At 37.3% G+C, this 20049-nt stretch overlaps 1 protein-coding gene across 2 annotated transcripts; it reads right to left on the bottom strand.

Annotated features, from left to right (window-relative positions):
- Positions 1–3551: 3551 nt before the first annotated feature.
- On the bottom strand, positions 3552–18041 carry LOC117500300 (macrophage mannose receptor 1-like). 2 transcript variants are annotated; one of them, XM_034153117.1, is made up of 31 exons: positions 17848–18041; positions 16805–17158; positions 16408–16578; positions 16033–16188; positions 15095–15205; positions 14357–14494; positions 14078–14254; positions 13315–13469; positions 12647–12760; positions 12264–12379; positions 11994–12142; positions 11704–11903; positions 10777–10892; positions 10336–10408; positions 10099–10252; positions 9589–9627; positions 8884–9047; positions 8704–8765; positions 8182–8282; positions 7925–8067; positions 7610–7715; positions 7221–7348; positions 7085–7129; positions 6791–6893; positions 6343–6575; positions 5957–6122; positions 5376–5540; positions 5093–5209; positions 4487–4642; positions 4337–4366; positions 3552–4184 (listed from the first exon to the last, which is right to left on the bottom strand). In XM_034153117.1, exons 1-31 carry the CDS (start codon positions 17918–17920, stop codon positions 3937–3939), a joined length of 4263 nt encoding a protein of 1420 aa, XP_034009008.1. In that variant the 5' UTR covers positions 17921–18041; the 3' UTR covers positions 3552–3936. The 2 variants fall into 2 exon arrangements, with proteins under 2 accessions (XP_034009008.1, XP_034009007.1); XM_034153116.1 differs by having other exon boundaries at positions 6791–6896.
- Between the last annotated feature and the right edge of the window lie 2008 nt (positions 18042–20049).

Here is a 20049-nt window from a genome sequence, read left to right on the forward strand (position 1 = left end):
TCCGGAGGGGAGAGAGCAGATTTAAAGGTTTGACGATGTTCTATGATCGGCTTGTGGGAATAGAGAAGAAAGTGATAGGTTTAGCTGGGGAGTGAACGACTCTGATTGCTGATTGGAGGGGTGAGCATAGTAAGAAGGAAATATGTGAATGACAGACATAAAGACGGTCTTCCAGGTTGAACTTGCACTGAGCTTCATTACATTTTATTTGTAGAGTGGATGTGTGGGGAGGGAGATAGAGTGGAGTTATCAATGGTGCGGCAGAAGGTTTTATATTTTTTGGTGAGGGTTTTTTATATAATATTTAATGTTTGTTGTCCCTGTTACTTTCCGTTATCTTTCTGTATCCGTTCAATAAGAGCAATGCAAAAAAATCACACTCAAATGTATTGTTTGCACAAACATACTTGGCCAATAATAGTTACTTTAATAAAGCAGTGATCTGATGTCGACATACTGACTTGACTTCCCTTTTCCTGATGCGTTTTACTGATACTGTAAGTGATTAACTGTGTCACTGTTTTCGTTGCTAATGTCTTAGCTGCCACAGCAAAAAAAAACGCCCAATGCACGCATTGCAAAAGGTCATGTTCAGCCGATCAATAAAAATGAACTGATCAGCTAAAGGGTGATCCACCCTCAGTCTTAAGGAAATAGAGTTTAATCTTGTTAACGTGAATAAAGCGAGCCATCACTTACATTTCCGGAACAGCTTTCTGGCAACTTTAACTAGCTAACAGACTTGACTAAATTACACTGACTGTCATAGTGTTTCCATTGTAACTGTACACCGCCAGGTCTAAGGAACCCAGGACAGAGCAAACACTGTACAGTTGTTATTTGTCATCGGAGTTGACAGTAATCATCATGAATTATGATAAATGTTGTGTCTGTGGCACAAAAAGAGGAAGTGATTTATGTTAATCTGTGAAGTGAATTGTAAGGATACTGCTGATTAATAAAATGTCTTGAGTTTGAGGTAAAAATCTGGTGCTTGTCCTATGAAAGAAAGTTGGCTAATGACAGTTGAACAAGCTGCTTCTGTCAGCACAAATTTGCCATTTCCTTTCCTCACAATGCACTTCACTACCGAGCGAATAATGTGCACGCCCAATATGAACTTATTGGGAAGTTCATGTAGTGTGTAGTAATGTTTTCCTGTTTTTATCATAGTTCATTTATGTTCAGTCAATTGCTGGTTTGCATAACTGTTTCTTAAAGTTCAGTGCAAAACCCTAAACACCCACCGTTTTACATTGAGAGGATAGTAGTTTAAACGGCATGTACCTGAGACATCTTTTTATGTTTTCATGGCTTTTCAAGTAACTTTTATATATTATGAAAATGCAAAGTTACATTTATGATTCAGTATACTGAAAATTGTGGTAAGGATTAATTGGGAAACATACTAAACACTCTAAGGCAGTGGTTCTCAACTGGTCAGGCCTCGGGACCCACTTTTTACTTGGTCAATACATTGCGACCCAACATTTTGAAGCACTCAAATCTGTTCAACAAAAAATCGTGCTGTAATATATACGCTTTTGAGCATACAATATGAATGAAAGTGAAGTACAGTGCATATATCCCTTATATTCCTTCACAGAACTAAAGTATGCTTTTAAAAAAGGTTTAATGAGATGATGGAATCAAAGCTGAACTATATAAAAAGGCACACATGCTGAAACCCAACCCCAGCAGGGGGGTCTGGGGGGATTCTCCCCCAGGAGATTTTTAGAAATACTAACATAAACTACGCATTCTGGTACACTCTGAGAAGAAAATAAATAAATCTATTACTACCCGACATATTAATAATATTTTATTTTATTTTTATTGTTAGTTTTTCACTTTGTTCTGACATCTTGCTGCGAGAAGAGTAAAGAGGAGATTGAGATTTAAATTGTGGGTAAGGGTAGATAGCTCCCATTGTTCTGTGACCTGTCAATCATCAAACCGGGGATCATATTTCATTATGTGTTCATTTTTATCTGAAGTTGTACCCATGGATGTATAAAGATGTACAATCTTGATTCTGATTGGCCAGAAGACTCGAAAAAACATCAGCAAAGATATTTTCTTGAGAAGATGATCGTGACAGAAGTTTTCAAAACCGTTTATGGTCTCCGGTACTTCCAGTCCAACGCCGACTGCATGCACAGCGTTAGAAAATCGGGCCTTCAAAATAAAAGTTTGACTTTTCCCCCCCCAAAAAATAAAATAAAATTCCAATTTTTTTTCTTCAACTTTTTTTTCTTCACTCACACATCCGCGACCCACTCGAAACGGGTCCGTGGGTCGCGACCCACCAGTTGAGAACCACTGCTCTAAGGGTTAACTACTCTGGATTTTTTTTATTTGGGATTCTTTGTCATTGTTACTTCTTGTACCACTTTTTGAGAGTCTTTGTCTTTACAATACCTACGCCATCTTTCTTCAGCTATTGGGTGTTGGTAATGCAAGTTAGGAGAGGGTTGGGGAATATGCTGTTTGATTCTGCATTTGTTAAAGGGGACCTATCATGCAAAATGCACTTTTCGATGTCTTTTATACATAAATATGTGTCCCCGGTGTGTCGGGGAACTCACTCAGCGTCAGAAAACAAAACCCTCTCTCTTTTCCTCCGTACCCAAATCTCTAAAAACGGGGCTACAACGGAGCTGATCCAGATTTGCGTCCGATATGACGGAATATCGGAAATGTAGGCTGGCTTTACACCCACGGCCCTACAGTATCAGAAACGTTGCTATCAGAAACAATTCCCGACTGTTTTGGACGTAATATGGTCGGTGCATGTTTACATTAGCATCACGAACACTCAGAGCTAACCTGTACTGCACAGAGCATGTGTGTGAAGAAGCAGGAAATAAAAAGGAACTCACCTTGTGGTATAACAGGCAAGAGAGAAAGCCTTTGAGCTCCATACTGTTTCAGAGATAATCCTTGATAATCCATGATATGGCGTTTCATCACCGCAGTATCTGCCGGTAGCATCTCCCGCATGAGCTCAGCCCCCTCCGTTTTTTTTGTTATCAATTTTTTTTTTTTTAAAGCTTTATACCCCAAATCAGCACTTTTGAAACAGGAAGTGAAATAGAGGGATATGAGGCATGGCTAGAATGGGTGATCTGTTTGGTATTTTGAGCAAAACACTTCATAGCCTTTTTTTAAATATTTTTTTATATATCTGAGACCTATGCTATTGCCTAAAAATAGCATGATAGGTCCACTTTAAATAAGGCATTCAAGCATGCAATTCAAGAAAATAAAGAAATTAATCGATACAGGTGATGTGAAGATTTCCATCTATCATATAAATTGCCTCTTTTCAGATGTACTTGACTTACATGAATATTGATAGAAGTACACTATAAAGCTAACAATCACTACTAGGAGTACTTATATATATTTGGGCTCTGTATAAATATATCTAAACTGAAATCCTTGTTGAGCTATAATTACTGGCACTGTACAGCTAGAATGGGAAGATGACGGGAAGTTAATTAGTCCCTTGTTATTTTATTTTATTTCACAAGATATAACTCACTTAATTACCATTTATTACCAAGTTTATTGTTTATTTAACAGTGACAGGCAGTGAGATTTGTTTTCATATTAAGAGCACAAGCAATCTACAGCATCTAATGAGCATAAACATAACATATAACAATTATATTCTGTACATTTAATCAGATAAAAAGACAAAATCAAAAAACAATCATTCCCATTGAGACATCCTAGAGCCTAAACTGTTCTGTTCCAGGAGGTCAGACATAGCCAACTCCATTGAAACTCACACTTAGTGACTTATTGTTAAATAAATGAATATATACTGAATATTGTAAAAAACAAAACAAAGCAAAAACAAACAAAGCATCGCCGTGTAATACATGAGCCTGGGATTCAGTGTCTCTCTAGATTGTACTACTTTATAAATCACAGAGCTATAATAGGCTCAGGGTTTTCCTCTTCTGCATTCTCTATCAGTTTATTGGTATCGACCACATCAGGTTGGGATCGTTCTCTGTCGAAGTAGAGCGGATTGTCAAAGGTGGGTAAGGTGGGACGGGGAGCCTTCTTGTAGACGAAAAATCCAAAGGCTATCAGCGTAGAAGTGACGGTAATTATCAGCACGACTATCAAACTGGTGTGGACACGACTGTGAGGATCCTTTTTCTGGGGTTCTGCACAAATTTCATCAAAGAAGATATCAGTCAAAACAATCCAAACATTTATTTTATTTTCCGTTACATATTTTTGAAACCTGTCAATGTTATATTACTGTAATGGTTTTTTTCCAATAATAATAATGATCAAATACTCAACGAAGACTTACCAGGTTTTCCTCCTGGATCTGAAGGCATCACTGTTGGGGAAAGAAAGGAACATTTCTCATATTATTAATCTCTTTTATGTAATATAAATGTGTAATTTTATGCTAAATTCTGAAAAGAAACATTTAAATGACATGGTTAAGTGATCTTACCTTTGGGTGTTTCGCAGACGTATGATCTGTCGTGCCATCTGCGCCCCGTCTTCCAAGCCCCGTCCGAGGTGGCCATCTCTGCGTAGTCATTATTAGTGTCGTCTGCAGCCCAGTTAGTGTAGTCCATCACAGTTGTATCCAACCACATCCATGTTCCTGGGGCCAAACGGACAATTATTGTATCACTACAGGGGCAAAATCTGGTAAACACTATATTTGGTGAATTCAAGCTAGAATTTTTCATTTGGAAGATTTTTTTTAAATGTTTCGTTTGTTTTAATTTAATCAGGTAAAAAACCAAGAGAGCACCAATCATTTTCAAATACATGCATGGCGAAATACATATAATACTATTGCAATTCATTTTTCAAACATTATTCTTTTGACCGACAGGTGGCAGCACTGCGCAAAAGATACGCAACAATGCACCATCAAAGTTTTTTGTTAAGGTTTCCACAAGTTCAGTTTCAAGAGGAAGAACATTTATTAAACAGGTTAGATTCGACGGATACATGCAATGCATTTTAGTGAGGAATAATTAATGAACTTTAAGTACAGTTTTTCTTTAAAATAAAATGTATGTAGGTACAAAGAGTGTAGTCGTACCTTTATGAGTTTTATACAAGCCGATCCAGAAAGCGCTGTGGCTATCTTGAAACATTTTCACATTGTTTTGAATGAATAGTTGCTCATCTGGATCTTCGATACTAGCCAGGATTCCACCTTCAGAACAAAATAACAGAACCGGTTATAACAATTACCTAAACCCTATTGCTAGTTGTGGTTTGGTCACATTTACTGACCTGTAGAACAACATTAACATGTCCTAATAAAACAACAAATATTAGGGCTAGGTATACAATTATTCTCTGCAGGATGTGTCTCTTACCATGCCTGACACAGCTGCTAGCTGCATCTGCCCATTCAATTTCCTCTGTTATAAACAAATAACAATGACCCTTGTATGGCAGCCAGGTAAAACTCTGGTGGTACTCCTCATTCGTCTCTTCAGGGCAAATCCCTGGGAAGTTGGTTGACTCTGTTGGTGGCACATCTGTGATTGACAGAGAAAGTATTGTTTATGTTCAAGGAAATCACTACTGGCTCATAAAATGATAAGATGATATATGCTCTATTGCGACCAGTGTCTGCCACAGAAAACCAGCTTATGTAGAACAATACGATACAATATGTCAATTATCTCTTACATTCTCACAAAAATCAACTAAAATATAATTTGACAATTTTACGAGTTAGCTCTTCCAGACATTTAAATTAAAGAAAATCTACAATTAAATAAAAAGGATAAAAATAGACCTCCTGTTACATTAACGATGTTTAGGCACTGTTCAATGTAAAGGAAGGACTTGCGCGTGGACAAAGACATGCTATTGGAGTTATTGTTGATGTTTTGCATCCATATCATGTTTCATTACACCCTTAGTTGACACTATCTATTTGCGTTCGTACCTGTAGACTTCATGCAAACACTGTTCATGGTCTGGTTGCAGAAAGCAGTCTCCCATTTTCCATCCACATTAAGGAACACACACGGCCTGTTCCTGTTTGGTTCCCCTGCAGCCCAGTCTGCATTCTTCAGGTGCCAGCCATCAATATACCTAAAATACCCATGTGTCTGAAAACAAGAATGGATCAAATCACCATTTTAATTTGGCATGCATTGTCAATGGCTTTTTGAAATGCAATTTTGTGCCAAATAGATTAAACTATTGTACACTTCATGGATCAAATCTTATAATTATCTATAGTAAATCAGTTATAAACAAAAAGAATTCTCTGAAACTATCCCATAGGAGTTGTTTCTACAGTAATTTGAGCTTTCTGCAGCTATGTACCTGATCCTTGTTCAGTCCAATCCAAAGAGGGGCTTTGAGGTGCATAGCCTGCAGCTCCACGTAGGCCTGCGTCCAATCGTTTCGCAGGCTAGCCAGGTTTGCTTTTTCATTTTCACATAGCTTCTTTGCATTCTCCCAGGTCAGATTGTTAGTCACAACTCTGATGCTGTCATTTCCCAGATTTACATAGATGTTAGAAATGTCTGGGTCTGGTTGGGGCTGGATATGTGGGTCTGTTGAGAGGTTTTTTATGTTTTGTTATTTTTACAGACATCTTATTGCCACGTAAACTGTTAATTTGACTGCAAACACTTTTTCAAATCATCTTTACTCTACTACGGAGAATGCACAATGATGTTTGGGCTATATAATGCGGTACCCTAATTTCTTAATTCAAGACATGCATACATCACCTATCATTTTTAAAAGATAACAAGTATAAACTCACCAAGATCTTGAAGACAGACAAATCCATTGGTGTCATTGCAGCCCTTGATAAGCCATTTCCCGGTACCAAGATCAGGACTCCTTGTCATCATAACACATTGTTCCTGCTTAAGTATATTAGGGGTGGGAAGTCAAACATCTTTACAGTATGACATTCAAATGTAAAACTAATTCTGAATCATGGTTTAAAATTGCAGCAGTCTTGATTGATTGATTTGACTGCTTACTACCTATATCTGGTGTTGAAAACTAAAAAGACTGATATTTAACTTTAAACAAGCAGCTAAAATGTTACCTCATCCCATCTTTTATAAAAGGTCCCCGGACGACGTCGTTGTTTCTAAAGAGCAGAACCAGATAACAAATATTTCAAACGCTTTTTCCATCTAGACAGCAACTCAACAACAAGTTTGTAGATTGTGTGTACTTACAGAATAGCGCCAGTTGGTGTATAGCCTTGTTTTGCCATCAGTCCAGTAAAACCCGTCTTGTTTTATACTATTTAAACCAATCCACAGGTCTGTAGTTGATATTTCAGCCATTTTAGTAGTCAAAAATGCTGAAAATGTAAATGGTAGAAATTAAGTCGTTATAACCTTTTTTGGTTTATGACACATTGCTCATTTTTTTAAGATTGTGATTAAATTAGATTTAAATCAGTTAGAAGACACCATATAAATGACATCTCAAATATGTTCCTGTTAAATTTGTGCAGTTGTTTTAAGGTTAAGCAGGAACGTTCCCTTTCTGTATTTAGATTATACACATGATTATGTTACATGATGATAATTAAAACAATAGGAATAAATGTGGAACAAACCTTGCACACGTCTTGTGGGAATTGACGCTAAATTGCCTCTCATGGTAATGCACTGTCTCCTTGCTTCCTCCCAGGTGGCCACTCGACTACTAACAATACTGTAACACTATAAATGAGGAATAAAATATTGATTATTGTCCCTCTACAACCAAAAACCATTTTGTATTTAAGCTTCAAGGCCATCTGATATGACCTTCAAAACAAATCAGTCCCATGAGACAAAGAACATCTAAATGCTAAATAACTGAGATTAAAAAAGTGGTATTGTAAGATTTGTGCTGAAGATGTTAACATAATTTAGCAGTTGTTTTTCACCTTTGAGTCAAATTTGGTCCATTTGAGTGGACAGCCACCTTTAGGAGGGACTTTGGGGGCGGCAGTGCTGTTGACGGGTGGAGAGCCTCCTCGTTTACAGAAGGATCGTTGCTCCAGGCCACAATTAACAGTACGCCAGAAGCCTGTAAAGTCAGCAGAGATATGATCAGTAACATTTCACCAGCAACATTGTACTTAATCTAATCTTATCTAGAACATCTTGTCTCTTTATCATCGTTCAATTTGAATTTACTCACCCATGTAATAAGTCATAGTAACACAGCTCTCATCAAAGGAATTATCATTTGGTTGATTTTCATCCCATCTTTGTAACCCCACTGGAGAATTATCCATCCACCTTAAACCACACACAGTTACGTCAATTACAATGTGTAATCAAGCAAAGAATAGTAGTTTCACATTATATACTGTAACCCAAATGATATACTATCAACCATTTTTCCATGGTTCATAAACCACAGAAAAGTAAAATATAGAGGTAAAAATGACTTGAAAATGTAAAGAAAACCCACTAAAATCAAGACAATTTATGCTTGAAGTCCAACTAAAGCGTTACAATTACTTAAAAAGGCAAACAGGAAGGTTAGAAAAAGTGGGATAATTTTTGCTATACACATGCATGGTTGAGGATGACATAATGTAAGTTATGCAAAATAAAATGCACATAGTATTATCAGCAATAAGCAACAAAGATTACCCTAACCACTTTAGATCAAATCATTGTATTTCATTTTATATAATTTTATATTTATACTCACCAAAATGACCTATCAAGATCGACTGACAAACCTATATAATAGGACCCATAGCTTCTGGAAATCTGCAAACACAAAACACACAAACACGCAACCTTTAAGACGCCTTCTATTTATAAAAGGTTCTTCTAATATGGGTACACTTTCAAGGTGTAAGCAAAACACACACACGAAGACCCCTACCTGTTTCCATACGAAGACATTTTCGTCTTTGCTGTTGATGGATACCAAGTCCCCATGCCTCTGCTGACAGAAGACACGAGCGTCCTCCATGGACATTACCATTTTGTTCTCATAATACTGACTCCCTCTCCACACAAGCCAGCCGTCAGATGTCGTGTTAAATTCTGCAACGGTTTTAGAAAGATATTGACAATTTTCAATGTATTTTCTTTTTCAAGTTTTCTTTTCTTTTTTTTCGTTCTAGCCAATCTTTAACACTATAACACTCCTCATCTGAAAGTTTACAAAACATCAAAGTGAATGAGTTTTGGTCCTTTATATGGCCTATCCCAAGTGTGCTTTCATTTTTTTTTTAAAGATATATTGGTTTAGGACAATTCTAAAGTACTTAATTAAGAAAAAGTCATATTTAAAAATGTCCCAGTTGTCTTTCACTTGGTTTTCATGACCCTTTTATATATGTGTATGTTCACATTTCAATAAGATGTTACATTTTGGGTTTTAGCATCTGAAACAGCCAATTGTAAGACTTTTGTGATCATTATATATACTAATCATAACTGTGAAATGTTAAGCTAGTACTTGAACACATCAAAAAGTGTTAAATGTGACTGAAGTAATACTCTGTCTAAACAGCTATGTCTAAATGTGTTGCACTTGTTTATATCCCCATGGGTGTGTGTTTGGTTATACAAAGTCACTTACCCTCCACAGTATTATTTGGAGGTGGCTTTGGTGTCATTCCTGTAAGGCCACAAAATAATGTCAATTTCATGCAGAAGAAAGCAAAAACATCTCCCATCCTCCAGGCACTTTTCTTTTAGTTTTTTCTTACTTTTTGATAATGTTAATCAGTAAGGGTAACATGCCGTCTTGCCTAGTTTTATTATCTGATTGGATATAAGATAAGTTAAATGTAAGATAAATAATCTGTGTAATTATTCAAGACATATCTTAAACCCTGTCGTTGTAAAAGTATTTCAGAATAATAAATACTTTATTTAACCTGGCAAATGTGTGATAGTTTCATCATGAATTAAAAAATATAAATAAAATACAAAATGTGCAAAAAAACATATAATATAAAAATGAGATTTAAAACTAAAATGAAGACAAAATAAAATATAAATATATATCAAGTCAGTTGTTCCTGAAAGAATGTTAAAAAAAATGTCTTAAAAGAAAAGCATTAACTACACTTTTTTTCAACCGTACCTGCGCGGATCTGACACAGCCAGTCATTGAAAATTTCACAGTTCACATCGTTCCAAGACCCGGACTCATCCCAGTTGTGAATCCTGAACTCAGCACAAGATTCATCATTGTTGTGATTATTGGGCTCTCCTTCCTGCCAGTGTAGGAAGTTTACCTGTGAACGAAAATACATATTTACAGGATTGAGTGATTTTGATGATCAGATTAGTTGGAAAAAGTAAAACACAGTCAACTAACCGGTGATCCATCACTCCATGTATAACCAGAGACAGGGTCAGGAATACGAAGTCCAATCCAGGCTTTTCCGTGTCTGCAGTACAAAGATTCATAAATGATTTATCTATCCATATTATTATTATTATTATTATTATATTGACTACTGTTACCCCGCATATATATATATAGAAATGTTATTTATTGGGATAAACCCCTTGAGATGCACCATCTCGTTTTCAAGGGGGTCCCGTATGACGTAATTGAAGAGATGAAAACTTCAACAAAAAGTACTCAAGCAAATTAACAGATCTCAATTGCAGGGTGAACATCTTATTCTATTATTTTACTTATTCAGTGTAAGTTTTGTGTCTTTTTTTATTATTTTTCTTTCAGAGGGATCTAATACCACACTGTATATTAATCTGTGTCAATCTTTAAGTAATAGTTCAAACAGGCACATACCGTCCCACAACCAGCTCAGCTGAGCTGTGTATGCTGAGCAGGTCTCCTCCAATGGCCCTGCAATAATCCCTGGCCTCAAACCAGGTCTTCTCACCTGACCGCGGCCCTGTGAAAAACTGAGCACAAGAGGGAAAACCTGATTAAAGTAAACCAGATAATATTTATTTAATATTTTTATTAATTGGAAATAAATTATTTGTGACCTGTGACATTGGCCCACACAAACAGTAATGTTTCTCGCCACTTGGGGCAGCAGAAACAAGTCGTTTACACAACACCGACACACAGTATCATCTCCTTTTAGTTCATATGGCAAACTTGTTAGCAAACAGTTATTCAATTGGAGGCGAGTTCCTCTCTATCTGGCGATTGTAAGCCCAATATTTACTCTCGTTAGCTCTGTTTCTGGTCCCTTCTAACTCCTGAGGTAATGATATGTGGATCATTAACTAATAAACCAATGCAAACCCATTCATACATCACAGCACAAGCTATACTGTGTATATGTAGTATGGCAACATATATAGAAATGCTTGATTGTTGGTCAGCACCATTAAAACATTTTGGATTCAACTTAAGTTGCAACTCTGTACAAAATAATTATTTATATAACTGTAACAAAGAAATCATAATTTCAGTGCCAAGTACTTGCTATAACTCAACACTCAATGTAGCCTGATCTGCGTTGATAACTTTTGACAGATAGTTTAAGCCTCTGATTACCAACCCAGTCATTTTGGCCAATATTAAACTTATGCTCATGATGATGATCGGATTGGCCCTAGAAACAAGAGCTGACATACTATAGTAGTAGTTTAAAGTTTGGTTATATTTTTGAATTAATTAATTTGATGGTAAATGTGAAAGGACAGTCATCTTTTTCTGTTGGTATCAGCATGTTTTATTTGCGTTGACCGCTGGTTGTACCTTTGAACAGAGGTTTCTTGTTCCAATTCGATTCCAACCCTCCTCACACTTAGGAGGACTTTGAGTGGGTGGTACAGGGGTTACAACTGCTCCCTGTGCCAGGCGTTTGCAGATGTATTTCTCCGTATTGGTGCAGGGCAGCAGATCCCAGAGTCCAGCCAATATCCCAGTTGTGATGGCAACACAGCCTTTTTCGTAACCTTGATTTGGGTATAAATATGTTATTGTTAATCGAGGAGCTACTGGTAATGCCTCCTTTTTTAAAGATACAATTGCATCTTTCACCCTACCTGGCATTTGAGCGTTCCAGTGAGTAAACTTCACCGTGTCTGAGTTGGTCCACACAAATTGATCAACGTTTTTCAGGTTTGAGAGGCCGAGCCAGAAGTATTTCTCTGGTCTCAACCCAACCAAGCTGATGAGGTAGGCATTATCCACTCTGGAAGTAGTTACACAAGTAGATGGACTTTTAGTTTTTGTTTAATCCAATTGTGTGAAATATAGTGTATGGCACTTGCACACAGTCATCTCATCTCTAATACAAACATAAGAGGTCTTACCCATTGGAAACATCTACTAAGTAGGAGCTTGAGGTCGTGCAGGCATCTTTCGCTTCGTCAAACGTCTTTGTCTCCGTTCCTATGAAGTAGCAATAGGACCCATGTCTTTTCCAACCCTGTAGGACACCGAGCACTAATTAGATCTCCAGAGTTGTGATTTTAAAATGCTACATATCCATTTTGTTCAAAAAAGACATTTATCTGCATTGGTTCAGTATACATGAGAGAGAATAAGCTGACCTACATCTGAACGTGATATATAGCCAGTAACTATTCAAAGGTCATTTCTGTCTTATTAATCATGCACTTTGATACTATATTATTAATTCATATTATATGCTTATAGAGCTCATATACTCTTTCCTATAACAACATGTACTCACAGCTTCACAGCCAATGTCCACATGTACTTCTACCGGGCTGGTTTCTGAGGAGCTTTGCTTCATACAGATAAAACCATGTTTATCTCCACAATAGTTATCCGCCCAGTTAGCATTCTGCAAGAAAAAGAAAAACTGTAAAAATGATGCATACATGTAAATCCAATATACTGGATGGATTGACTACAACACTCATTCATAATGGGACATTTATAATGCTTATTCTTTATCTTATACGACAGACAACAGATTTGTTCTTGTAATATTGAATGTGGTTTTATATGTAATATTGTCCTGCACTACGAGTAAATGTATCTTATGTTATGACAATGACAATGTTACTGAATGTCACAAACAATAATAAATATATGCGAGTATAACTACTTACAAACTACGTTCGTACCTTCCAACAAAAAATAAAAATTGATGAATTCGACCCTAAGCTCGAAATTTGTTTCGTCGCCCAGGATAAGATCAAATCTGTCTTTACAAACAAAATGCATCTGAATATTTATTGTACAAATCAATAGAGCTTGTCTAAAGTTCCATTCAACCAGGGTGGTATCTGACCTTTCCCCATGTATGACCTGTATGGATTTAGTGGTATTGAATGGGTATAGGAAGGATACAATAAATAATAAAAACAGTCATATCCACATGGTGCTCCTTACATCTCCCTTCATCAGAATGCAGTTGACTGTATTTGCAGAACCAGTAGGTTTCCCAAACTGCCAGCTGGTGTAACTGACGGGGGAGTGGTCGCTCCATTCAAATAGCCCCTCTGTCGTCCTGTCGTTCAGCCCAATCCAAAGCTCATCAGTGGGTGCTGCAAACGTGGGCAGTAAAGAATATACAGTATCTCATGTCAACCATTGGCAAACATCTTACTCTTTTAACATGTTCTTCAACTATAATAGTGGACGTTTTGTTGATGTGAACATTGGTAAGAAATAAGCAATTGAAGACATCAGTAAATCTGTCAGCAAGTATTGTGTACTTTCTACTTTAGGTGATACATATTTTCTCAGTACATTGGTGTAGCTGTATTTGTTTCTTTAATATACTGTATTTTACAGTCTTCCCTATCGGTTTACTCTGCTGTTAACTCTGTAAAATGCTAACTTTGTCTTCTGCAGACCCATTAACAGTCAACAAACATTGAAATATATTAATAATGATCCCATTTTGAGATTGCGCCAATTAACAATGTCTCCGACATGATTATAAGTGCATCGTTAGTTATCTCATGAATAAATAACTAATCCTAATACATTTTACTGTATTTTTTAATTCTTGCATGTCATGGAGATCAACATTTTATGATGTTTAAGTCTGAGTGTGCTCATGTCAAATCAAAAAATAGATTAGGTTTTTGAAATCAATCCACAGCATAAAAAAGACGTTAAGAAGTTAGACTGTCGTGTCATCCCGTACCATATCCAAGTTGCGAGATGATAAAGCTGTGGTCCTCCAAGTTGCGGATGCTCACTAGATCCCCTCCTTCATTACGACAATCTCTCTGAGCATCAGTCCACATTAGAGCTGTCCGCTTAAGGTGGAAGCAATGTCCATTGTAGGGAATCCAAGGGTCTGGACAAGCTCCTTGCTCAACTGGTGAGAAAGGGAACAAAAGATGGGGGGGGGGATAAATGACTGATACCAACAAGGAAAAACAGTAAAGTAGCTATGGGAAGATAGAATATGTGTATGTACTTTGTGGAGGAGTTGGAGGGACCCCGGGTTTGTAGCAGACGTAGCCCAGTTTCTTGCCGCAGGTTGAACTTTGCCAGGTGTGCTGCCCAGCAGAGTCAAGAAATGCACAGTTGTGTCCAGGATTAGGAAGTGGATTACCTAAAAGAAGATGATGATTTAACATGAGATTCCTTTCTTTATGAGTGGAGATTAAAATACACGGACTAGATAAACTGACTAACACAGCCTGGTTTCTTGTTTCTCTAGATATCATAAGGTATAACACATCTTGCATTCCTGTCCAATAATATCCCTTATTTAAATGAGGAAGTTATGGGATCTTATCAAGGGAAAAAAATTGCTTTCGAAGGGATATTAATTTAGGGACAGGATGACTAGAAAATGTGTTGTTTTTTGTGCATGTTTCATTATTAGAAAAAGAGTATTAGCTGATTTTTGCGGGCATTGAAACAACAACATTGACAAGGATTTAGCTGCTTAATGCTTCATCATGATGCAAGCTAATTGCTAACTGAGTCGGTTTAGTGCTGTGCAGGTAGTTTACAGTTTATGTTTTTTCACTAAAAAACACAATGGTGCGTGTCATGAGAGTGAACCATAACAATACAGTATTAGGCTCTAAAACCAGAACAATAAGCTGAACACACAGTCAGTTAGAGAGTTTGTATGGAATGATAAGGTCATTGCTTAGAGGAACTTTGGAAGATCATTTTGAACTTTTCTGGCGTGCAGACTTACCTGCAGTCCATCGCAGATAACAGAAGGGCTTCGAATCCGTCCATTGCCAGCCATGATCTTGGTCATGGACCAGCCCGATCCACAGCTTATGTTTCCCTGATCCCACTAGTGCTGTGTGTTAATGTGTGTTTGTGTGTTTGAGAGGGAGAAAAAAAGGAAAAGGACAGAGTAAAGAAATTGTTCCTCTTTTGCACATTGTTCCTCTTTTGCATGCTTTATAACAAGTCAGCAAAAGGCAGAATTCAAAGTCACACAAGGGAAAGCTTAAACAATTAACCATGTCCTTTAAGAGTGTCAGGATTAGAGAAAAACAGTGCATATTAGTATATCTAATGATGTGTGATAAAAATATAATAAATAAACTGAGAGTGATTGGGAGCTAGTTTCAACGAGACGTACAGATTTGCAACCAAAGTGCAGAGGCTTCATATCACTCCTGTAAAAATGGATTGCACAATTTCCTCTGTGTCACAGTGTCACAATGACCCTTGGACCAACATGAGGCTGATCATAATGTTCTGGAGGCCTTTTTTCCTAGAACTACTGGTTACTGGTAGTCATTGTATCACTGGTTTCTTGTTTTCCCCCTAAACAAAATAACAACATGTCTGAAATGTGCAATTGAATAAAACAATTTCAGTGGTTTGAAAAGTAAATGTCATTTGGAAAAACTTATTTTCAAACAAAATCTTAAGATTCCAAACTTACAGAGTATCTTACTGAAACAAATACTGGCCATGTTTTCCTTACTTAGAATAGATGCATTAAACATAATTTTGCTAGACTGTATGTCAAAAAGTTGAACATGTTAAGATAATTTAAGTTTTTTTTTTATTTAACAACAGACCATTTAACCCATGTGAGATGATACATGTACAAAGTGACCACTCTATGGTGGGTCAGTATGAATCTGCACCATCCACCAGGTGGTATCTTACCTGAGACAAACGCCTGCTCGTGAGGGTTTATGATGCTGACCAGGTTGGCCGCCTGCTGTTTGCAGCTGGCTTCAGCCTGGGCCCAAGTCAGAACCGACTGTGTGTTGATCTGGTAAAACGCTCCTGTGACAATGTTCTTCGCCCAGTTTGCATTGGCTGTTCATCAACACAGTAACATAAAAGAGCAACAATTAATCACTTTTTAACCTAAAAGTGAGCTCTCACATTGCATGCTTTGTGTTTAGCATCAGGTTATGTTGATTAAACTAGTGTACATCAACTCGTAAAAAATATCATCATGTAATATGTTCTCTGAAACCAAAATGAATCTGCCTAAAGATGCATGTAATGTTGTAAATGAAATGTAGTACTCACAATTAGTAGGGCAGTATCCCCACCGTTCATGTTCATATTTTGTTTCAACTGCACACCATAGACGCTTTACCGAGGAGTCGTATGTAATGCAGTCTCCATACCACCGGTCTTTGTACATGAAGGGAAACATGCAGACCTTCCCAAACGCATTGCCTTCAAGGGTGTAAAGTTCTAAAAGGGAATCAAGAGGTTGATCAAATGAAATCGTCTTGAAATGTTTTCTCTTCTCTTCACTCAATTTACTTCAGTCAATCACAGCCAAACTCTAGTGAGAAGAAACATGTGGCATCATTCTACTTTACTATACATCGACTGACACAAATATGCATGATTTTTACTGGGATTTTGTATTGTGTTGTTTATTATAGGGTTTGGCTGTTCAGTTTGCATACTGTACCTCTGTATGTTCTTGAACAAGCACCGCTGGCTGTCCCTGTGATGGTGAACTTGTTATTGGGCCCGACAGTTCTGGAGAGAGCAATTGAATCATCCGGTTTGACTTCAATGTAGAGCGATTGGCCTTTGAGGGCAAGCAGTGTTTCATTCTTGCATTCCCACTTTTGTAGGTCACTGTCGTTACAATCGTAGACGCTCACTTCACTCCCCACATTTTTGCCCTGAGCACCAAGGCACTTTCTGTTTGAGGTAACAAAAAGACGATCACCAGTCGTCCAGCGCACTTCAAGGCAGCGGGTTGATCTTTTTACCAAACACGAAGCAGTGGCTTTGTTAGTGAGTGCAAATGGGGAATCTGCAGAGAGATGTGAAAACAGGCACAAGCATTAACTTCAAAGTTGGTCAAAGAACTTGTTTTTTTCCAAATTGGAAAAACTAAAAAGTAAAAAGCTTCATAAAAAATAATTAATTGGAGACTTCTTCTTTTCAACTTGAGCTACTCTCTCTTCAAAACATTGTTTTTCAGTTTTATTATGTAAGACTACAGATGCCATCAGAGCCTCCTTAACACTGTCAGCTGTAGTCTCAACAAATACTTTTAATGAGTTTTAGCATTAGTTTTGGGGAGCCTGTGGCGCAGTGGACTAGTGCGTTGGTGTTCGGATCAGGGGGAGCACAGGTTCAAACCCCACTGCAGTCAGCATGTCGTTGTGTCCCTGGGCAAGACACTTCACCCCAAATTGCTCCTGTGGGGATTGCCTACAGTATTGAGTATGTAAGTCGCTTTGGATAAAAGCGTCTAACAAGTGACATGTAATGTAATGTAATGTAATGTTTTAACTCGTCGCGAAGCAGATGAAAAAACGATTAAATTAAATTAAACTAATTTTCAGTAAAACAAACGTATGAAGGTTGCTAATCTTTACATCCGTACAAAGACACACGTTGACAGCTCACAGATGTCAACAATGTATATAAAGAAAGAATAAGTAAGTCCTTACATACAGAATATGTGACATAAAAGAAGTTGAGTGCATACTTTACCATTTCTCATTGAACATTGAGATGTTGTGATGAAAAGCAAAAAGGCTGCTAGCGTTCTCCTCCGGGTCATCATTCTCCTGATAAGTCTCAGAGCCGCAGACAGTGTCCACGCATTGCAAGCAGAGGACTTATGAGCATGTACATGAAAAGGAGGGAATCTTAATACTACTGTCACTGTCAGCTTTTTTCCTGCTTCTGCACATTTCAACATTTTGCTACTGGTAAAAAAGGGGGGTTGGGAGGGAAGTAGGGGCAACATTCAGAAAACACACAAACATACATACACACACACACACACACACACACACACACACACACACACACACACATACACACTGTCTTGCTTGCACGGATCTCAAACTCCAGAAATCGCAAAATGTGGCCCCATTTACTTCCTGTCGTGGAAGAAAATGATGTGTAAGAGATTTATGCTAAACATGACTCATCAATGTCGGGGGTCTGTGGTCTGGTGCAGCTTCCACCATCAAAGACTTTATTGCACCTTCATGGTTTCTGCCATTTAGGACCTGTCCCTCTGTGTCACTTTCCTTGCATTTTAATGTAAAAATGGGGATGAAATGTATATCTGTAAACTATAAAGAAAAAAACATATTAGGAGATGATACGTTTGCAGGATTATAGCCGAAAGTATCCAGTGTCTCTGTTGATAGCATGATTGAATCTTATGTACACCTTCTGTGTATCTGGTCTGCCCTGCGGATAAACAAGCGAAACTAGTTCCAAATATGAACAAATTCAACATGAATCTAACACAAAAGGTACCAATAAAAAAGTACAGTTTTCTACTGACAATTTGTATCCCTCAAACAATCTCTGAGCATAGTATCGCAGTCTTTTGCAATATTTATCGCACAAATTGAATTTACCATAACGATTATGACGATGAATATTGGGCAGCAATACTCTTTTTTTCATAATACTGTTGCAATGGTTAAGCCAGTGTATCTGTGTCATTAAAACATAAATTAAAACACGTTTGTAATCATAAACGACTGGTTAGCTAAATGATAGCAACAACTTAATTCTACCTTGCAACACCCTACTGACCTTCCAGCTGTCATACCAAACAATGAGCTGACTTTTACATTTGAAGTGTGTATGCTTGCATTTAAACACTGCTTAAAGTCACTATTTTACTGTATTTTCTAAACACTAGAAGTTTTATTATAGCTATAAGGAGGCACAAGATTACTTGTAAAGTTATTAGAGCAGAGATATATTGCACTTTTGCTGATGAAGAGAAAAAATGTGCATCCTGAATGTAGCAACACAATATCCTGTTTAGTGGCAGAGGCCTTCAGATGTTGAGGTCTGTTCTCCAAACGTGCCTTAACATATATCATAGCATTTTATATTTTCACTTCCTCTTTGGTTATTCTCCTTTTTTCAGGACTGTGCTGAAATATTAACCTTTGTGACTGCAGTGATTTTTTTTACAAGGCTTACAAGTAGGACTAGTGCAATTGTATTCTGCATTATACTCACATTTGTAATTAACAATGGCTTTTTGTGGCAAAAAAAAGAAAACATGTGCATCGAACATTGTAAACGATATAGAAGGTTGATGGGACATATTCGTTTGAAGTGGAAAGAGAAAGATTATGTTTATGGGATAGAAAGTAAGTGGTTATATGTTGTTTCTTCAAGAAGCTTCATCTGCACATTTAACCAAATGCCTATAAAATATTGCTTACCTCCACCAAGGAGATTATGTTGTTGGTTTGGTTTTGTGTTTTCAAGTGGATTTAAAAAAAAAAACGTCTTGCATGGTTTCCATGAAATTTGGTGGAAGGGTGAACCATTGACCAAGAAAAACGCCATTACATTTGAAATACATTGCCTTCAAGTCTGCAGTGTGTTTTTATCAAGGTCCTTTTAATGAGGTTTTTAAGCCTGTGCTTACTAAAGTACTTTTCTACATGGCTTATAAACACAGTTTAAATGAATTGCTCTTTCCCTCTCAGTTATGCAGAATAGTGGTTGACCTCACACACTCCTTCTCATAATGGACCTCATACACTCCTACTTATACGTGTTGACCTCATACACTGACACTCGAACATGCAGATATTTTTATCTCCCAGTTGGAAAATCCGATAAGATCCATTAAAGCAGGTCATTATCACAAACATGACCCAGTAATGTGAGGGTAACGAACAATGAGAGCTTAACCGTCTTCAT

This window comes from Trematomus bernacchii, unplaced genomic scaffold (genome assembly GCF_902827165.1).
Source record: "Trematomus bernacchii unplaced genomic scaffold, fTreBer1.1, whole genome shotgun sequence".
In the NCBI taxonomy this organism is placed as follows: domain Eukaryota; kingdom Metazoa; phylum Chordata; class Actinopteri; order Perciformes; family Nototheniidae; genus Trematomus; species Trematomus bernacchii.

Excerpts from the sequence above, each read along its gene's own strand:
- LOC117500300 (XM_034153116.1), bottom strand. The coding sequence starts at position 17,920 with ATGATGACCCGGAGGAGAACGCTAGCAGCCTTTTTGCTTTTCATCACA. Across the intron at positions 7,716-7,924 it reads GGACCAAATTTGACTCAAAG|TGTTACAGTATTGTTAGTAG; the intron begins GTGAAAAACAAC and ends CCTCATTTATAG. Across the intron at positions 7,349-7,609 it reads TCCCACAAGACGTGTGCAAG|CATTTTTGACTACTAAAATG; the intron begins GTTTGTTCCACA and ends TTACATTTTCAG.